The sequence below is a fragment of the Tilletiaria anomala genome (genome assembly GCF_000711695.1).
Source record: "Tilletiaria anomala UBC 951 chromosome Unknown K437scaffold_36, whole genome shotgun sequence".
Taxonomy (NCBI): Eukaryota; Fungi; Basidiomycota; class Exobasidiomycetes; order Georgefischeriales; family Tilletiariaceae; genus Tilletiaria; species Tilletiaria anomala.
Window position 1 is genome coordinate 14,029 of NW_013546986.1, and position 19,566 is coordinate 33,594.

The 19,566-nt window shown below is 56.5% G+C and overlaps 9 protein-coding genes across 9 annotated transcripts; 4 read left to right on the forward strand and 5 right to left on the reverse strand.

The window, feature by feature from the left end:
• The first annotated feature begins 191 nt into the window (after window positions 1–191).
• K437DRAFT_256226 (nucleoside hydrolase) lies at window positions 192–2,499 on the forward strand. Its single transcript, XM_013388020.1, has 4 exons — window positions 192–968; window positions 1,039–1,442; window positions 1,523–1,807; window positions 1,885–2,499. The coding sequence occupies exons 1-4, from the start codon at window positions 655–657 to the stop codon at window positions 2,457–2,459; spliced, it is 1,578 nt and encodes a 525-aa protein (XP_013243474.1). The 5' UTR covers window positions 192–654; the 3' UTR covers window positions 2,460–2,499.
• Window positions 2,500–4,101: 1,602 nt separating this feature from the next.
• On the forward strand, window positions 4,102–4,856 carry K437DRAFT_108468 (uncharacterized protein). The gene has a single exon (XM_013388021.1). The coding sequence runs from the start codon at window positions 4,196–4,198 to the stop codon at window positions 4,655–4,657; it is 462 nt and encodes a 153-aa protein (XP_013243475.1). The 5' UTR covers window positions 4,102–4,195; the 3' UTR covers window positions 4,658–4,856.
• Window positions 4,794–6,093, forward strand: K437DRAFT_268148 (uncharacterized protein; the record flags this gene model as incomplete). The annotated part of the gene is made up of 5 exons (XM_013388022.1): window positions 4,794–4,853; window positions 4,964–5,149; window positions 5,229–5,286; window positions 5,363–5,615; window positions 5,688–6,093. 5 exons carry the CDS (start codon window positions 4,794–4,796, stop codon window positions 6,091–6,093), a joined length of 963 nt encoding a protein of 320 aa, XP_013243476.1.
• Window positions 6,094–6,616: 523 nt separating this feature from the next.
• On the reverse strand, window positions 6,617–8,807 carry K437DRAFT_256229 (uncharacterized protein). The gene is made up of 5 exons (XM_013388023.1): window positions 8,414–8,807; window positions 7,859–8,347; window positions 7,665–7,796; window positions 7,507–7,595; window positions 6,617–7,419 (listed from the first exon to the last, which is right to left on the reverse strand). Exons 1-5 carry the CDS (start codon window positions 8,702–8,704, stop codon window positions 6,684–6,686), a joined length of 1,737 nt encoding a protein of 578 aa, XP_013243477.1. The 5' UTR covers window positions 8,705–8,807; the 3' UTR covers window positions 6,617–6,683.
• Window positions 8,808–9,036: 229 nt separating this feature from the next.
• Window positions 9,037–11,748, reverse strand: K437DRAFT_223724 (uncharacterized protein; the record flags this gene model as incomplete). The annotated part of the gene is made up of 4 exons (XM_013388024.1): window positions 9,037–9,555; window positions 9,667–10,455; window positions 10,621–10,818; window positions 10,993–11,748. 4 exons carry the CDS (start codon window positions 11,746–11,748, stop codon window positions 9,037–9,039), a joined length of 2,262 nt encoding a protein of 753 aa, XP_013243478.1.
• Window positions 11,749–11,812: 64 nt separating this feature from the next.
• Window positions 11,813–12,683, reverse strand: K437DRAFT_108565 (uncharacterized protein). Its single transcript, XM_013388025.1, has 2 exons — window positions 12,568–12,683; window positions 11,813–12,498 (listed from the first exon to the last, which is right to left on the reverse strand). Exon 2 carries the CDS (start codon window positions 12,458–12,460, stop codon window positions 11,966–11,968), a length of 495 nt encoding a protein of 164 aa, XP_013243479.1. The 5' UTR covers window positions 12,461–12,498; window positions 12,568–12,683; the 3' UTR covers window positions 11,813–11,965.
• Window positions 12,684–13,821: 1,138 nt separating this feature from the next.
• K437DRAFT_246582 (putative alt1-alanine aminotransferase) lies at window positions 13,822–15,426 on the forward strand (the record flags this gene model as incomplete). The annotated part of the gene is made up of 1 exon (XM_013388026.1): window positions 13,822–15,426. The coding sequence occupies one exon, from the start codon at window positions 13,822–13,824 to the stop codon at window positions 15,424–15,426; it is 1,605 nt and encodes a 534-aa protein (XP_013243480.1).
• A 247-nt stretch (window positions 15,427–15,673) lies between these two features.
• Window positions 15,674–17,119, reverse strand: K437DRAFT_108538 (uncharacterized protein). Its single transcript, XM_013388027.1, has one exon. The coding sequence runs from the start codon at window positions 16,976–16,978 to the stop codon at window positions 15,920–15,922; it is 1,059 nt and encodes a 352-aa protein (XP_013243481.1). The 5' UTR covers window positions 16,979–17,119; the 3' UTR covers window positions 15,674–15,919.
• Window positions 17,120–17,596: 477 nt separating this feature from the next.
• K437DRAFT_108579 (uncharacterized protein) lies at window positions 17,597–19,331 on the reverse strand. Its single transcript, XM_013388028.1, has 3 exons — window positions 19,072–19,331; window positions 17,919–18,997; window positions 17,597–17,790 (listed from the first exon to the last, which is right to left on the reverse strand). The coding sequence occupies exons 2-3, from the start codon at window positions 18,985–18,987 to the stop codon at window positions 17,693–17,695; spliced, it is 1,167 nt and encodes a 388-aa protein (XP_013243482.1). The 5' UTR covers window positions 18,988–18,997; window positions 19,072–19,331; the 3' UTR covers window positions 17,597–17,692.
• Window positions 19,332–19,566: the final 235 nt, after the last annotated feature.

The following is a 19,566-nucleotide window of genomic DNA, read 5'->3' on the forward strand; positions in this document are numbered from 1 at the left end:
GCAGCTGACTGTTGGGTGTTTGAAGCGTCGAGGTTAGGAAGCGAGTGGGCTGATGATGAGCAAATGAAGATGTGAATAGAAAATGATGCCAAACGTGACGCGCCGGCTCTCGGTGATACCCCGATGAAAGGACTGAAATGAAGGAGAGACCGCCAAGCCGAACGCATGCACCCACCTTGAAGACATTGCATCTTCATCAAGATTTGCTGGGTCACTGCCATCGGGGATCAACCTCTCGGACATAGCTCTGGGCGTCTGGATCGTGTTCAAAATGTCTAGAGCAGCCGTAAAGACCGGTAAAAGGCAATTTCTGGATCGTTGTTAAACATGGCAAGCGATCCCGTCCCTGTGGACCGTCGTGATCGTCCACCATCCGGTGCTGGGAGCTCGCTGATGCGCCAGTTATCAAAGCTAGGCTTGGGAGAAAAGGACAAGGTAAAAAGGGTTAGCGCTGAATCTCATGCAGCAGACTCGGAAAACGCGAATGCAACCTCCAGCGCCTCGGAGAGTGTAAAACAGCACAGGAGCGATCAGATGGAAAGGTCATTGTCGTCCAAACGAAAGAGCATGTTTGCTTCTTTTCCGGTTACGCCGTCAAATCCTTCTTCTACGCGATCAAGGGCCACAACTACATCTGATAGGCATGGCAAGAACATGAGTGTTAAGCCAATCTGGCTCGATTGCGACCCAGGGCACGACGACGCCATCGCGCTCTTGCTCGCATGTCATCACCCACGGATCAAGCTTCTCGGAGTGAGCACCGTCGCAGGGAACGCGCCAGGGGCGCTGACGTTCATCAATGCAGCCCGCCTTCTCGTGGCTTTCGGAAATGTCAAAGGCGATCAGAAAGAGTGTACGAATGGAGGAGATGTGCCGCTGCTTCGAGGCGCGGACGAACCCCTCGTCAGCGAGAAGCGAAAAGATGCTGCTATCCACGGTGAAGACGGGCTCGGCGGCGTCCTCGGATTGTAGGTAGCTACTGCCCCGGGCTCTCTTGAGTCATTCCTCGTCTCTGACTGATATTACCCCGTCTCGCAGACCCGATTTCGACTCTTCCGCTGTGCGACGCCGCATGTGGTCATCCCATGGAGGCGCGCCTTCATCAGCCTCCTCCTCCCCACCTCTGCCATTTCCGTCTCCTGCACTGGTTGCCAACACACTCTCATCTCTACTGACCCAAAGACGAGCACTTTGCCTCCCACCACTGACTATATGCGTCACCGGTCCCTGTACAAACATCGCGCTTTTCCTCAAGCTCTACTCGCACCTCGCCACGAGGGAATACATCGAGCAGGTCGTCGTAATGGGCGGTTCGGCAGGTGCAAGCGGGAACAGAGGCCAGCTTGCAGAGTTCAATTTTCTTGTCGACCCAGAGGCGGCACGTATTGTCTGCGACGCGCCACTCAAGGTTGTCATGGCTGGTTTAAATGTGACGCACCAGGGTGAGTGTGCGGCTTATTCAAGCTCGACAGGCAGGATAATTTGTTGATTTCACCTGCCTCTATTTCCTCCATCAACAAAGCGATTTTCACTCCTGAGATCCACGATAGGCTACTGCAACGCACCAAACCCTCTGCTTCTCAACCATCGCCAACGTTCAGCCGGTCGAGCAGTCAGCCGTCCAACAGCACCATGTCCAAGACGGCATTGCTTCCGCCCGCGTCGCCATCCGCAGGTTCGTCGAGGCTGAACACTAATCAGCTGCTGCATCCTGGAACCCCAGCGTCTGGTCTGAGCAATATCCGCAAGCTCGTTAGCTCGGCCATGACATTCTTCGCCAGCACCTATGCGCATGAATTTGGATTCGGTGAGGTACCCTTTTCGCTCAGCCCGTCTAGAAAGGATTAGCGACTCTGCTAACAGATGCACTGTGACTCTTCGCAGTGCATGGCCCTCCGATACATGACATGCTCGTCGTGGCGTACGTGATTGAACCGCGGCTGTTCTACACTTGCTCGCCGCCTACGACGGGGATGGGTCCGATCGGGATGTCGATGCACCGGAGTCTGAACAGGGCAAACGTCAACGATTCGTTGAAACGGAGGAAGAAAAAGGACACGAGGGCGCACCCCAACGAAGGGACCGCTCTTGCCGTCAACACTGTCTCGTCTGCAACAGAAGCGGACGCAAATGCGAACGCAGACAAGCCAGAAACGAATGGGAACAGCCTCGCCAATGGGCACGTAAGAGCGTATGCGGACCCAGCGCGTGTTTTGCCACCCAAGCGCTACGCGGTGCGCATTGACACGGCCGATACCAGCCTGGCGGTCGGCGCGAGCGTGGTGGACTTTTACAATCAATGGGGTCTACCGTCCGAGGCGCCTGGAGATGCCGACGGCAATGGATCATCGTGGGGCAGAGGAGGCAGGAACGTTGAGGTGCTGGAAGAAGTGGACACATCTGGGCTTTGGAACCTTCTGCTCGAAGTTGTCGATCGTGCTGAGGCGGCGCTGGCGTGAGGTATAGATTCGCGCAATCCCGATTAGACATAGAAAGGCAATTAATAAGTTTCAAGTCAAGTCTTTTACACGTCGGCCCCTTCATTAGACTGCTACATCTTGCCTTAATCCCTACCGGTTATATACGCTCCGTATTGTTACATGATTCTTTTCATACCTTGCAAGGTACCTGCTTTCGACTAGGTAGATCTCTTTGTGCTCCGCGGCGAATTCACTCGGGTCTCTTGCCCCAGAAGTCCTCGCCCAATCTCTGATTTTCTGCTCCTGCTTTCCGCTTGATGTTTTACATCACCGCTTTCCCCATTCAGGGGCACATCACCCCCACCCAAATTCCTTCGCGTGAGCTGCCGACGCGCTGAAGCAAGAATTGGAAGCATGTTGTGCAATGATGAACTCGGGCTGATGTAGAGCAGCGACTGCGGAGTATTCAGGAAAAATGAGTGCGCAGATAATGCAAATCGCCATACACTCTTCTTCCACATTCATCGACCCTAGGTCTTAGGGAGAGGATACTCTTCATTCCAAGTCGAAAAAGAGCATGAAGCATACCGTTTAATACTTGTCGAAGTGCTTCACCTGCATGGAAGGTCATGCCCGTCATGTGCGATAGGGCGATGGGTTTTTCGTCCCCCGGCGACATTGGGGCACGCGAGGTCGTCTGTTTACCGGGTGATCGATGGATGAGCGGTTGGAGAAGGGGGGTGGGGAAAAGCTCACCTGGACATCTTAACGACGCTTGTCATCAACAGCAACAGGTTCCTACGATGCCACTCACGAACGTTGTTCCATGACAAGTCAAACAAAGAATGCACGTGACCGAAATAGACAGAGCTAGGGTGGCCTGTGCACAGGGTTGCATAGTTCACACTGATCGATCCCAAAATGCCGGGCCGCGCGTCAAGCGGGCGCAGCGGCCAGAACTTGTGCTCCCTGCAGTTGGGCGAAAGCGCCGCAGTGCTCTTCCCCGCGTTTTTCGTCGCTGCGCGGGTGTTGAGGCTACATCGCCGCTTCTTGCAGCGGCTTGGCTTGATGAGCTAACACTGAACATATATTAACGACCGCTGCGCTCCTGTTTTACATCGTTGTGAAGGGTGACGATGAATGCATTCAGCTCTGCCGCCGCATGTGCCCTCACCATCGGAGCATCCACCAGCGTCTGCTCTCCCATGTCACCACTCATGGTCGACTGTGATATATGTACGCGTATGCTCCTCAGACTTCGATGAATCTAGCTATTATGCTTGCCTGTCTTCGTAGAGGGCCTCTGTGCCTGCGGGTCAGCCCGTTCCATGCGTCTTATCAAAGCCCTTATGTATGGGTTGCCATGCTCTTTAATGTTGTCAGGTTGGGGGTAAGTGCTTGAGACTGCTTATGAATACAACATTATGCGAGAGCCGCATACAGGGCGTGGTCGCGTGGGGCGTGAGGCGGGTGGGTATCTGCTGTCGTGCTTTGGTATATACATGCCGCTCCCTCGCAACCCCCCAAACCGAGAGACTGGACTCCCTTGCAGTGCATACTGGCTATCCTGGCTTGAGTCTCGACTGAGTTGCTATGTACGGAGACGAAGCGTGCGGCGTGCTGCCCAGATATAGGCTTGCCAATAAAGAGGCGTGGGACGGGGGTTGCGTGAGTTGGTCGCAAGTCTAGTCTTTCTTTGCTTGAAGCTTGATCGCGCTGCTCTGCATCAGTCTAATGGTCTTGGGCAGGCCGCCCGCCCCGCATTTTGCTGCAGTATGCATATTCGTGCACAGCAGCAGTGCAGGGAGGGAGACTTTGATACAAATCTCCGCAGTCTATTCTCCCACGGCGACAGATCGCTGGGCTGGCGCTGGGGCTGGCAGGCAGCCCTATGGAATGGCTTGTGCGCTCGGGCCATCCTGTTTCGGCTGGCGGCACCCGTCCCCACACTCACCGTACCCTACCCTCTGAGTCTCACATCTGGGACAGGCGCGCGTGACTCCATCCCATCCAGTTCCAAGTGTATCTCCGCCATATCCCTCTCGCTGCCATATATAGAGCAGCCGAGCCTTTCTCTCGTTAGTCCCCCCTTTCCCCCTCTTCATCCCACCCATTCAATACCAATCATCTGCTTCACCAAGCACCCCTCTCTTCAACCCGTCAGCGACCCAGTCTTCCCTATCAAGCTTTTTCTGAGCAAGCGAGCAAGCATTGATCTCAGTGACCAGCAACGCTAGGCACCTCAACACCACGCAACCCAAGCTGCACCACCTTCGAATCGCAAATCAGATTCGTGCAGCCAGCTCGCTCACAGATTGAACTGCATACACACTACTCACAGCCTTTTCAAACTCTCCAGGCCAATTCATCAACATGGGAAAGAAGGCTGGCAAGAACGCTGATGACGGCGCCGTTGTCCTTGCATCCAAGAAGGTGGGTTTTCTTACTGCCTTTGGACCCCAAGTGACTGCGCCGTTTACCACCGTCGCAGAGCTGACCTTTATCTTGGTTTTCTACCGTGCCCCCCTTCCAACATCGTACAGGGCCCAGACGGTGGCGTCCTCTTCTCCTCGTCGGATGCAATACTTAACGCTGTCGCTGAGCAAGTCAAGCTCACACACATTACCAAGCCATGGACACGCGATGCCTGGGAACGTGCAAAGCCGTGGGTCCTCGAACAGCGGCAAAAGCTCGAAGGCATGGGCTGGGCAAGCGCTGATGTTGCTAGGGTGAGTTCCATGACACCTACATGCACCGATTGAGTCAAGATTCATGGACTGAATGTGGTAGCATTCTTACCCTGCACAGACTGAGCTTTACGTTCTGAAGAAGAATGCACCCCACGGTGCCGATACGGACGATGGATGTGAGCGGTGGCTGAAGTTTTCCAACATCCACCGTACAGTGGGCTCATTCATTTGCCTCGTTGGCTTGCGAAACAGTCCTCTACATCCGGATCCCGAAGAAGTTTATCGACTTCATGCGATGCGCCAAGGGCGACGACCCAGCCGCTGAGGATGAAGCTGCGGGCGAAGACGGCAAGAAGAAGAAGCGTGTCGTCAAGAAGAAGGAGAACGCACCGTCATACGAGCTCTCCCACCCAGAGATCTGGCGGATCCGGATCGATGCCGACACTGAGACATCTGACCGGGAAGCAAATGTGCTGCTAGACGTTGCAGAGCCGCTTGAGAACATGTGAGTGGTGGAACTGCTGTATGATTCCGATTGGCCCGTTTGCTCACCCGCCACCTTGAATGCTGCCCTCAGCTTCTACCTCCTCCAGGTCCTCCAGCCTGGGTTGGCGCGGATTCATGCCAGTCGCAAGGATGTGATCCAGCCAGGGACCATGCAGTCGGGCATGCGTGACGACGCCGAGGCGCCGACGGTGCGCCACCGTGCGCAGGTCGCCGCGAGCGAGTCGTACATGCGCACGCTCCCGCCCGCGTTCTGGCTTAAGCGCAACGAGGGCGAGCTGCGCAAGATTCTCACTGAGAAGACATTTGACGAGACGCTCAAGGCCGCCGAGGAGGGCCAAGCACGCGGCGCGACCGAGCGCACCGTCAAAGATATCAAGGAGAAGGTCTGGGAGGAGCAGCTCAAGATGGACCAGCTCAGCGTCAAAGACAAGAAGAAAAAGGGCAGTGCATCTGCTGAGAGCAAGGCGGCTGCATAGGTGACTTTTTACAAGCTCCTATCGGAACTCTGTCAGGGATATACAAGGAATAGTCCATTGTTGTGGACTAGGCCGCCGCTGCCAACAATCAAAACTCTATCAATGTCCTATGTCAGCCGCAAACAAACCTAGCCCACAAGTCCCTGGATCATCCCAATGTTCATGCTCGCGGTCGGACCAAGCGGCGGCTCCAACCCCAAACCTGCACAACAACTCTGCGCAAATCTGGTTTCTCCACTGCGCTCGGTCGCTTCAAACCTCACAATTCTCTTTATGTTTCTGTTGTACTACCACAACCAAGGTGTACCACCATCACCGCCATCCCGCGCTTGCCACTTTTTCACGCTAAACCAGAAGCGGCCTTGCATTCTCTCGCCGTTTTTGCACGCCCCTTTCCCCTCCACCTGCGAATTCTGTCTTAACGCCGAAGCCAATGAAACCGAATTTGTTGTTGCCATATGAAACTGGAAAACCCCACAAATGTTGTTAACATCACTGCCTGGCCCGAAATGAAATATTTGATTCCTCTGTGCGTATCTGTTGCGATCAGTTGACATGCCCTATGCTGCTTAGAATGAGTGGTGGAGAGACTACAAGAAAGCCACCCCAATACCGAACTGCAAACCCTTGCGCGTACCGTCGCCTCTGCGTGCGACAAGCGGCACGCCGGCATTAAGTTCGACACGGAGGGGCCCCTGCACGTACATGAGCCCCACACCCGCCGAGATGGAAGGTTGGGCGAGTTGGCGGAATGTACTGGCTAGGACGCTTTCTCTGTTGCTCGTGCCGGTCGCAGGGACAGCCCCTTTGTAGCTACTGCTACTAGACTTGACACGAGCAAGTGGCGCGGCCTGGTCGATCTGGCACAGCTGGCCAGTGTTGACGAAGGCATGCAGCTTCAGCGGCCAGTCCGGCCGGCGCGGCATGTCGGCGATCAGGCTGGCGCCGGCGCTCCAGAAGGCGTCGCCGCCGAGCGAGTCGAGCCCGTCTCGCGGTCCGAGGCTATGCTGTCGGAACATGCGCAGACTCGTCGGCCCGCCGAGGTGGAAGCGGTCAGCATACACACTCGGCTGCCCGTCCAGCGTGCGCAGCACACCTGTGCGCGCCGCGAACGAGCACACCAACCCGTGCGCGCTCGGCAAGCGCCGTGAGCATTGCACTTCGCTTTCAAGCTTGAAGAATGAAGTGGAGCCGCCAAGGCCGGCGAGCTCCTGCACCGCTTTTATGTAGATGCCGCGCGTGCCGAGAAACGGATCATCGCGGGTATCTTGCACCCAGGTGTGCGTCAACGCAGCTTTCACGCTGTCGCCGCCCAGCTTGCGCATCCTTTGCAACAATGTCAACCAATGGTGTTGGGTCAGCGTGCTAATGTTTCGGTTGAAGAGGAGCAAGTAAGAAAATGTGCGCACTCACCCGACGGACGCGTCCGGAAGCATGTGGCCGAGCTGCCGCCAGGATGCTTCGCAGGCGAGCTCGCGTTGCTGGAACGGTCGACCCGTGTACTGCAAGAAGGCAGAGTTGCTTCAGTTTGCGTGTCATCACTGAAATATGACACTCTGCTAAATGCTCGCCATCAAAGCTGCGCGCAGTCCCTGCGTGCTTAAACGGGAACTGGACCAAGTGCTGAGATCGGTATCCATCGTGTAAGCGCTGACCAAGCCATTCAGCACGGGGGACGCCAACACGGGTGTTGTGAAAAGCAACTGCAAGTGGAGCAGATCAGCACCAATAGCAGTGTAATAAGGGTAGGAAACTTGCTGCTCACGTTGAATGCCCGCCTCGTCCGCGTCCCAAAGGTTGCGCTACCTTCGAGCGTCTCAGCACCGCCAAAGACGTTTCGGAGCATTCCCTGCACACTCGCTGTTCCTTCGTCATTTCCGATGTCTGTACTGCTCTTCAGAAAGAGCCTACTTTTCTTGACGCATTGCAAGACAATATCAATGTCCTCATCCGAAGCAAGAGGATGCGCACACGGTTCAAAACGCGCAGAGACGTCTTTGAAGAGGTCGAACGAGGTCAGGTCGGCGCCTAGCGACTGCGTCAGGGCAAGTATTCCTGAAAACGTTGTAGGCTGTGCAGGTCGTTTGAAGGAGGTCCGGTGGGCGTAGAGAGCTTCAGACCATGGAAGAAGCGGCGCGAGCGGATCGATGTAAGGCCGCAGAACCGAAAGCAGGAAGCTCGGGCGCACTTGCTCGGCACCTTCGATTCGTATTGATGCGAGGCGGAGGATTGGCGAACCTTTTGGGTCTTGCGGCTGCAGTACATAGTGCACCCAGTCAAAAGAAGTGCTATGTCGATCAATGTTATCGATTGCACTCACACCCCCTTGCAGCGCCTTTATAGCGCGGTCAAGATTATGAAGAGCTTTTTCTGACGGCGCCGGTACAATTGGCTCAGTGGTTCCCCCCATGCTCTGGTCTTCAATATTCTTTCCTTCCAACCCAGTACTGCTGGTAGAGGTGGAGCGATCGTTTACCATCGATGAGACAGCTCCGGTCGTCAACGGAGGCTCGTTGAAAACTTGTGATGAACAAGCCATCGGTTCCGAGCCATCGTTCACTGTGTTTGACGGCGGCCCCGTCTCGGAGCCTGCCCGCTCAGTCTTAGCCATCTCAAATGAATCAATTTCAGAGCTTGCAAGCGCTGTTGGAGCAGATGTCTGAAGCAGGAGGCACTCTTGCTGCGGGCCTTTGTACAGATGGTCGAAGTCGAAGTTTGTGTGAATACCAAGCAACAAGCATCAAGTATCAAAATTATAACGTGCGAGCAGGTCATCCAACTAAATATGAATGGAAATAATAATTGGGGCATACAAGTTGGGTTTAGGGTTGTAACATCTTCTAGTCATCCTCGCGTTCGCTCCACGGCCAGAAGATAGCCCCAACTCAGCCGCCAAGGGACGAGCCGCCATCGCATCGAGGGTCCCGGACCATGCAGAAAGGGCTACTGCTCATCCAGGTCAGGCGCATTCGTCCACGTCCACTCGATCTCCATGCCTACGACGCCCTGCGCGGTTTTGCAAAAGTCGATATCATCCTTCTCGAATCGGAGCGTCGTGGTGGACGCGGCGGACGGAACCGCGAGCGGGTCCTCAAACGAAGGGATGAACCACGCCCAGCCGGCGCTGGTGGATTCCGGTAGCAGCGTTTGCGTCGCCCCTGTGCGCCCGAGCAGGATTTTCAGGTTCAACTCGCGGTCGGCGTCAACAGGGAGGCCCTTGACGTGTACACCGGGGCGGGGCGCGTACGCGCCCGATGGCGGAGGTATAGTGGCGTTCGTCCCACTACTATGGCGGGATGAGGCCGAGAACGACATGACTCCGCCTGCGCCTGCGCGCAGCGGCGGCCGCTGCGGCGATGGCGATTGCGAAGACGACGAGCTGATGGAAGATTTGCGCTCGGGAACGGCAATCTCCCCGAGTTTTGGATCTGGCACAAAGGTGTACCTTACGAGCACTTGCCCCTTTCCATTCCCTTTTCCTGTCTCGCCTCCACGCCTATCGGCCATAGTGGTCTCCAAGCTTCGGCGTGCCTTGGCCACCAGCCCGGGTGGATACTCCTCGGGCTGCAGAACCTTGCGTGACGTTTCTTCAAGCCTGGCAAAGTAGTTCAATTTTGTCTCGTCCTTGTCTTTACCCCAGTCGAAGGTACGCGCGACCTCAGCCTCTGCATCGACGTTGATGCCCCAGCTGGACTTTTGCTGCATGTTGCGCAACCGCTGCATCTTGTTATCTTTCCTTCGCCGTTGGCGTACGCCGTTAAGATCGGTCTCTTCGCCAGCGACCGCCACGTGCTCCCCGTCCTCGTCATCCGCACACCCCAAATCAAGGTCATACGACGATGAGCCAGGGTCGTGCGCGCCGTAGGCGCGATGGCGCTTGCGCGCAGCGCGCTCCCAGCTCTCGAGCCTTGTGACAAGTCCATCGTCGTACCGGCCGACATTGATGCTGAGGCACTCCGCCTGCGGCAAAAGTGTCTGCAAGGTGCCTTCTGCGCCACTTTTGGCGTTGCTGGCGCCTTTCTTGAGCTGCACGATCCGGTCAACGGTGACGCGCGTGATGACGACCTGGCGCCGTTCCTTGGGCATGTGCGCGCGCAATACGGCGCGCGGATCGGTCAGGGAGAGGATGCGCGCCCAGTAGCCCACCCATCGGCGCTGCGACGGTATCGAGACGCCATACCGCGGTGCGGCGTCACCGTTACCGTCATTGGTACCGGAGCCTGGTCTGCAGCAAGAGGCGCTAAAGTCCGACTCTGCAAAGCTGACCATGGAGCGACTGGCGCTGCTCACGAAAGACGAGTCGCCTCCGTATTCGTTCAAGTCGTCCGTCGAACGACCTGTCGGGACGGCGCCTAGCGCTACCTTACCATTGTTTGGATGGAGTGGCCGCAGAGGTTGAAGGAAGCGCTGGTCGCCATCCTGTGTTTGCGAGTCGAGGCCCGGATCCGTGCCCAATGTTGAGATGCTAGCGCAAGAAGGGTGTTTCGATCGGCGCAGCGCACCTACTCTTGCTTTAGCTTCGGCCACATCGGCTCGCGTCGCTGGCTCGGCGCTCGCACTGCTGCCGCGCAGCATGCTCCGCAGCGAAGCGAAACTCGGGCGCCTGCTGACCGTTGCCTGACCTGTGCTTTGCTGCAAGTTGGCCTCGCTGCCCTTGTGCTTGGGCCGCTTCATGCGCTGCTGTGTGTGCAGCTCGAACAGCGCTTGGAGGCGCTCCGACACATGCTCCGGCGTGGTGGTGCCAGGCGCGAATTGGCTAGCAATAGACGTGCTGGAGATGTTTGCAATGTTCGCCAGGGGACGGGATGCGATCCCGTTGCCTCCATTCAGGTTGCCGCTGGGGACTTGCAGCAGGTCCGCCGATCGCACACGCGCCGCCGAAGCAGGCATCTGCGGCACTGCAAACGAACCTTGTGAGCGCTGCCGGTAATGGTGCTCGGCGCTGCTCACAGACGGCGACGTCTTGAGCGAGTCGTCGGGGGAGCCGATATTGCTGTGCATTGGATGCATTTTGCTCTTTTCAGCAGCCTCATACTCCTGAGTTCCATCTCGCAGCTTCTCTTTCGTGCTCTTCAACAAGCCCTTTCCCTGCAATCGCTTCTGCTTCGCACCATTCCGCTGGTGGTGGTGGTGCGCTGTTCTGTATCCGCTCATGTTCCTCGGATTGCTTGGTGGCCCAGGCATCTGCGTGAGGGTGAGCAGGTAGGATATGGCCATCGTGCCGCTCCTACCCTTGCCCGCTTTGCAGTGTATGACGGCGATGGGCTCCTGGTCACCGTCGGAATCAGCGGAGGGAGGCTGCTCGAGCCAGCTGGTCAAGTCGGCGACGAACAACGGGATCATGCTCAGCGGAGGGACGTGGCGGTCGGGGAAGGGGAAGCGGCTGACGCGACCGTCGAACTCAGCCGGGTCGTACTCGTTCTCCGACCGCGGAACCATGCTGAAGATCCTCCACGCTTCGTGCCCGTGACGTGCACGCAGGAAGCGCAGGACGTCGCGCCGCGCGTTGCGGTACAGGGCCGAGAAGCCTGAGGCAGGGTAGCCCATGATGATCAGGCGGTCGGTCAGGTAAACCAGGTCCAGCTCGAGCGAGAGCGATGGGTCGACAAAGCGCGCTTTGCCGCCCGAGACGACGCGCCGGACCAGGTTGACCATGGCGTAGAGCTTTCTGCCAGAGCGGCGAGCACTTGGCTTGCCTGTGGAGATTGATGAATGGTTTGCTCCTCAGTATCAGAAACCGAACGAGAGAGAAAGATCCAAGCAACATGCAAGACACCTACCTTGTGTCCTTGCGTCCGTTTCTTAGTGCCAGCTCTGATTTTTGTCGGAGCGCTCGTTGCGTCCCCCTTGCAGTTGCTGGCCAATTGGAGCTTCAGCTGGCTCGAGGCCCTTCGATGTACCTTCTATTCGACCTCGTCGAGTAGCAGTTGAGCAGACTGGATGTGCGCGGGTGGGGCAAAGTATGAAAGTGCACTTTATTCTGGCCCGAGTATGTCGTCGCGGCCACCGAGCGTCGAGGTGGAGAGCTGTACTTTCGTTGGGGTAGATTCTTGGAGATCCCCGTCACGCTGAGCTGCGTGCACTGGGGTGTCTGCCTCCCCGGGCAAGACAGAAGCAGCCAGCTGGTCGAACAGGGTGAGATATGATCTTTCGTCTTGCTCCTGTGTCTTGGCCTCGCCGCCGTTATCATCAAAGCATAATATGATTGTGTTCTTCGCGGGCAGTTGGTCGTGTCGGCGAAGTTGCCACGGTGGAGAGAAAGCGATGGGCCGCCAGGCTGGTCCCTGGTTGTGGCTCCCCCTGGCTTGACTTGATTCGATGTTTGCCAAGACGTGCTTGGCTTAGACACGGCTCTCGAATCACCCATCAGCCATGCTCATCCCATCTAATCTCAGTCGCAAGTAACTTCGTCCTCATCATTCTCCTCATCAGCCTGCGCATGCTGTGAAACAGTTTGGCCCACCACATACCCACACATATACACCGTTGGAACAGCAGCAAGCACTACGTATCCCTTCGCACCCTTGGCATTTTCTTGGCAAACAAACGCACCAACCAGTCCACTGACGTCACGCCCCATTATATTTTTGCACCGATTCAGCTCCGCCTGATCGTTCTGCAATATAATTTTGAGCGCTGCACACGCACGCACGCTCGCAGTCGCAGTCGTGGGACACCAAAGCACATACGTTGTGCAAGTCTGGCGGCTGGGACAGCTTTGCTGTTGCCCCTTCACCGTTATCATTATCGTCTCGCCCTTCGAAGAGCAAGGCCCCAAGACCGCCGCGCAGACGTTGGCCAGGTGAACTCCTCAACAACGTAGTCGGCCGGAGGCTGTGTAAAGTCTTCAGCGTATTTCACCAATAAAATGGGCAACCCAGAACGAATCCGCCACATGAACTTCGACCCAGCCTTCTGCAGCGCGCTCGAAAGTCCAGCCACAAAGAGGTATTCTTCACAGGGTGCGAGGTACATATAATTTCCGTTTGCCAGTGCTGTTTCTGTGCTCTCGGGTATGTGAGCCATGCATCGGGGCATCTGCTGATTCTAATAAGAGTTTGCGGCGAGGTGGGAAAGGAGCGGAGCTATTCAGTCTTAAGAGCGTGAGAGTTATTTCTTTATTTCTCCATTTCATTATCTTCTCTCGGCCGGATGCCGTTCCAGATTTGAGGTTGCCGCGGGTACACCACATACACCAAGGGAACCCTAGCAACCAACAGGCGGTGAAATGCGAAACTCTCTTCAGTCGGGCGGGGAAACGATTGCAGCTGTTTGTTGGTTGCCTCCTTCTCAAGCATGCATCTCATCTCTTCTCTACGTGTACATCACATGCTGCACACGAACTCCCCGTGGCAACCCGCTACGACGCTGCTTGTTGGTCCTTTCTTGCATCCTCCCATGTGTCTGTGGGTGTACGCGGGAAGGAGTTGATTGGATTCACTCGTGCGAGAGCACGCGAGAAGCCTATTTTGCCGCGGCCGCTCGCACAGTGTGAGCAAAGGCCCCCCGCCACGAGCAGCAGTGACTCTTCGCCCCATCATCGACTCAACGGTATACGTAGACAGCCCTTCCATCCAACCACTATCCACCATGGCTGGCATCATTCACCGTCGCACGTGCTGCATCTACAGCGGGAGCCCCGTGTCTACCTCGAGCATCTGCGGCAGCAGCATCCTCCAAAATAGTCCAGCGCGCCATCCCCACCGCTACGATCAGCACCTCCGCACCATGGCCTTCTCCTCCAAGGTCAACGGGCACGCCAGCTCTTCCTACCGGCCTGTCGTGACGCTTGGCAGTATCAACCCGCACATACGCAACGTCGAGTACGCCGTGCGCGGAGAGCTGTCGAACCGCGCCAATGAATATGCCGAGGCGCTCGCCTCCCCCTCCTCATCGCCAACCAATAAGCTTCCATTCAACTCGATCGTATCAGCGAACATTGGCAACCCGCAACAGCAGCCGAACCTGGCGCAGCAGCCGCTGACATTCTGGAGGCAGGTCGCTGCGCTGACGGAGCTACCGTCACTCATGGACGACGAGGCGGTGCGCGCCGCGCGCATCTTCCCTGCCGACGCAATCGCGCGCGCCCGCGAGATCCTCAACGATGTCGGCAGCGTCGGCGCGTATAGTCACTCAAAAGGCGCCAGCAGCATACGCAAGCACGTTGCACAGTTCATTCAACAGCGCGACTCCTCTGCACCCCGCGCCGTGCGCGACGCCGCAGCGTACTCGGCGGACCCCGAGCACATCTTCCTCACCACCGGCGCATCCGGCGGCGTGCAGCTGTTGATGCAAGTCCTTATCGCTAGCCCAAGCGTCGGCATCGCGATCCCCATCCCCCAATACCCTCTTTACAGCGCGACACTGAGCCTGTACAACGCCAAGACCGTGCGCTATGAGCTGAACCCGTCGGATGACTGGTCGCTCGACGTCGACGCTCTGAGCGCATCAATCCAAGCCGCGCGCAGAGATGGCACCGACGTCCGCGCCGTCGTCGTCATCAATCCGGGCAACCCAACGGGCCAGTGCCTCAGCGAGGCCAACATCGCCGATCTCGTGCGCTTCGCGCATGCGCAGCGCCTTGTCCTGTTCGCCGACGAGGTGTACCAGGCGAACATCTATACGTCAGCACGCCCCTTTGTCAGCTTCAAAAAGGTCCTCCGCGACTTTTCGCAACTTGAATCGCAAGGTGGCAAAGCAAAGACGGACGAGGAGAGGCGCATCGCGGACGAGGTCGAGCTCGTGTCGTTCCACTCGATCAGCAAGGGCTTCACTGGCGAGTGCGGCCGGCGAGGCGGTTACTTTGAACTGGTCAACTTTGACCCGGACGTGCTCGGTGAGGTGTACAAGATGGCTTCTGTCAGCCTTTGCCCGTCGATCCAGGGACAGATCGGCATCGACCTGCTCGTCAAGCCACCTGCGCCTGGCGAGCCTTCATACGAGCTGTACCAGCGCGAGTCGCAGTTCATCCTCGAGACGCTCAAGGAGCGCAGCACAAAGATGCACAAGGCCTTCAATCAGCTCGAGGGAGTCTCCGCCAACGAGGCCCAAGGCGCGCTCTATCTCTTCCCCGCCGTCCGCCTGCCGCCCAAGGCGGTACAAGCGGCGCAGAAGGAGGGCAAGAAGGTGGACGAGTTCTACTGCCTCGCTATGCTCGACGCTACCGGAATCTGCGTCGTACCTGGGTCCGGCTTCGGAAAGATGCCCCACGAGCGCAACGACGGCGGCGTCGACATGTTCTTCCGCACAACCATCCTGGCGAAAGAGACCGATGCGTTCATCGAGCGGTACGAGCGCTTCCACAAGGAGTTCCTCGACAAGTATCGGTCATGACGGCAACTTTGCATTGCGACGCGTTGGGTGAAAGCGCACAATTGGATAGAAGCTCGTTGATGAGTCCAGCTAAGACCCGAGAACAGCAGCAGCGCACATTGTTCATTATAGACGAGCAGAGGTTGCAGGGTGCTGTTAGATCGCTGTATTACAGAGGGCATCGGTAGCGACATTATTAGGGTTGTTCGCTTCCATGCGTGCATTGATTGCAAGACTAGGCACATGGATGAAAGAATCGATGGCGAGAGCTAACAAAGGCCAAGGAACTGCGAAAAGTGCTACTTTGATCACCGATGGGAAAATGCTGGAAACTTGCGATATGCTATGTTTTGCGAATGCGAGCGTGAATGTGAATGTGGATTTGTGACCCGGTACCAACGAAAAGCAGGGGCCTTGTGATCGAATGGTATGCATTCGATGACTGGCGAATGGAGACGTAAATGTGTGTTGCCACGTATAATTTGACTTCAGTGTCGCCTGATATGCTCAGTGACTAGCCGAGTTGAACGCGGATATCGCGCTTGGAAGGCGTTACCGGACCATCCGCTAGCGACGTGGCTGTAGGTCCACGCGCAGTCTGAAACTGTGTGCGAGAGTTATTGCTTCCGTGTCCCGCTCCTACTCGCCCCCTGCCGCCACACTTAGACGCCAGCGACGACGAGCGATTCGCACCCCCTGAGCTCATCGCTGTTGTCGAGGTGTTTGAGCCGCCCGACAAGGACTGGTGACTGTTCGTCTTGCTGCGCACCCCGGGGGAGACGGACGAAAAGGCTGGTGAGCTGTTCCTCCGTTCATCTTCGAGGGACGGACGCAAGTTGGGTTGAATATTTTCCGCGAAACCCGCGTCCCTTAGCATGGGCATTCCATTTCGCAACTGCAGTTGCGACGGATGAGGATGAAAGGGAGCATTCGCACCTGGCATGGCTGGCATACTGGAGGTGAGCTTCGCCAAGCGAGCCGCAGCAGCCAACCCAGCGGAAAGTGGACCGTGTGCCGTCGTCAGTGACATTGCAGCGGTCGCCGACAAGTCGCGAGGTGTAAAGCCCGCACTGCTGAGCATTCGCGCAGTGAAGAATGAGCCTGGTTCTTTTGTTCCTTCGGCCAAAAGACCGGTTTGCGACAGATCGGCGCTGGAAGAATTGATACGAAGTGGGAATGGCTGCCACGTCGGCGTGTTCTGACCTGCCAGTTCTGGTGTCAACGGCGCAGAGTGGGAGCTACTGAGCAGATTCCGGGCGAGAGGCTGCTGCTGGCTTGCAGGATGCTGCATTGGCGCTCGTCGATCCGCAGCAAGAAGATCAGATGTAGGCGTTTCCGACGCACCAGCAGACATGACAGGCGTGTTTCCGCCTTGAGGAGAAAGAGCTGAGCAGGAGATACTGTTGATGTTGCTCGAGGTGCGGTCGCGAAGGCGGGAGATATCCACCTGCTGCTTGGTGGCCGAAAGCACGTTACGCTTAAGTTCGCGTTGAGCTTCGCTGTCCGCAAAGCGCACGACCAGACGCTCGCCAGTGGGGAATTCCTTAATGAAATTGATCGATTGCGCAAACATGATCAAGACCAGAGGACGCGACTTGTGCAAAAGAGAATCCTACTCACCATACCACTGAGCGCGTCAACTGCTCGTTGCGCGGCCTCGCGATTCTCGAGCCTAACAAGCGCGCTTCCTTTGCTCGTGCCGTCTGAGCTCTTGAGCACGCGCATGCTGATGATGACGTGAGGCTGTAGCAAGGTCTTGACGTCATTTTCGCCGTATTCTAGCGGTAGACTATGAGAGATGCAACATATAGATCAGCATCTCCTGGTTTATTGCTATGCAACTGCCCACTACCCTCACCCATGGATGTACAAGTTGCTCGAATCTTTGTCAGCACATTTCCTTAGTCTAGCTGTGAAGCTCTGTTTCGCCCTGCTGACATGGAAACCCAAGCGAGAAAAGCCTTCGATGGCAATATTGGCCTGCTCCAGGGTTTCGAGCATGCAGAATCCGTATCCTTTGCATGCACCCGTCTCCGGATCGATGATGGCTTTGTGGGAGACGACGTTGCCGCCAAACGATGCCGCTAGATCGTAGAAGCTCTCGTCGGTCGTATGTGCGGGCAGATTATTGATGTACAAATTCAGCATAGGATCCAGTGGCGGTGGGGAGGGCGGCGAACGATGGTGTTCGAATAGACCACGGCGCGAGCTCGGCGCAGATTTGGACCGCGTGAGAGAGCCGATGCTGAGACTACTGCCGGGCGCTCTTGCAGGCTTAGAAATCCCGTCAGAGCGAGTGTGCACATGAGCGCCAGCATGAGCAAAGGCAGCGGCTCCAGAAAAGTCGGATGAAGACGGTGCGAGCTGTTGCTGTTCCTCTTGAGCCTTCCGAGAGTGATTTGCAAGCGAAAAATTTCCATACGACGAAGTGTAGGAGCCGTGCAGCGCAGCAAGGACATCAGACGATCGATCCTGTGCTGACTGGGTCCGTCTCACCGAGCTCATGGCATCACTATGTGGAGGGCCAGTAAGGGGCTGCACGATGCTCTCGCCGCCAATGTTTGAGGAACCGCAAGGTGAAGCCGGCCATTGCGCTGGCATGGAAGTAATTGTAGGCAGGGCAGGTGGCGAAGAGGACGCAAAGCTGAGAAGACCATGGGCGGAAGAGTAGTTTGCCGATTGCCTTGCGCGGACTGCTGAAGCGCCGTTACCACACATAGAGTTCACTGGGATGGGAGGCAAATGCGATGCGGAATATTGAGGTGTCAAGCAGCGTCGATCTTCAAAGACGTTGCTGCTATTCATATTTTTGTTGCTGATCGGAAGGCTCGAAAGGCGCATTGGTAGATTGGGTTCGCTTGAAACAGAACCTGCAATGGACGGCGAAGCGAAGCTTGGCACTCGCATTTCTTCCTCTTGTCGTTGCCGCTCTTGTAGGATGAAATCGTGCAAGTATGCACTTAGAGAAGCAAAGCTGCTCCCGCTCGCCGAACTGTCGCTACTCGTGTGTGCGTGAATGTGAGAGGGGCATGCGAAGGCCGGTTTGTCCCCCAACTGCAGCATGAAGTTCCGGTCGATATCGTTGGTGGGCTCTGAGCTGCGAAAGCGCTGATGATGCTGCCGATGATGGCGGTGATCATGCTCCGAGAAGGCAAATTTTGGCCAGGCAAGCAAACGATTGCGTTCGTCGTCGCATTTGGCTAAAGGAGCGACTGCCGAGCGGTCCAGTTCGAAGTCGAAGCTCGACCGAGCTCTCTCGCGATCCGGAGAAGAGTCTAAGCCGGACCAGAGGTCCACGGCATGTGTCGCATTTTGAATCTCCTCGGGATGCGAGACGGGATCGAGTCTGAGCCATCGGAGGTTGTGTGGAAGGTGCGTCAAGTCTATGTCGACATCACTAGCTTTCTGCTGCTGCTGCTCTTCCGTGGTTGAGCTAGAGTCTTTGTTCTTGTCTCCAGCAGCGATCTCCGCCCCGTGATGTGACGGAACAGGTTCACATGCTGAAGAGACCGGCTTTGATGTTTGACTGACAAGAATACGCTCATCGATCTTGGCGTGGGGATTGTCCATGGGACCAAGCATTTTGATACAGCTTCAAGAACATTGAGTAGTTCGTTTCAGTGACGGATAGCCTGCACCAAAACAAAGAGATCAAGGTTCACTAACCTCTAGTACAAGCTGTGCGGACCAATATTGAAGCGTAAGGATGTACGAGCTTGGTGCTATTGGCGACCAAAGAAGTTTCAGATGGATCCCTGCTAGAAATGCAAGATGGTCTTCGTGCAACGGCGATCATGGGAGCACACGTATGCGACGAAGGATCGGGGCCGTACAAGCGCGCAGCTCAATGCACCAAAGCAACTTTCCAGCAGCAAGATAGAGAAAACGCATTCGTGGTGGACCGAAGCGCTTGCAGTCCCTGTAGCCCTGTTGAAGGTATCAAAGGCTGTGGATGGCTCGCAAGTGAAGGTCGCATTGGGATGCGAGGCCGTCAAGAACGGGTCGCCACTATGGAGTGCAAGGAAGGGATAAGCGTGGAACTCCACAGCGGGTACGAACGCCAAGAAGCCGCGTTTTGAGGATCAGAACGGAAGGATGCGTTGGCGGTGAAGACAATGGAAAGGTGGCAGCGGAGTCATGGGGATGCCAAAGCACAGAAGA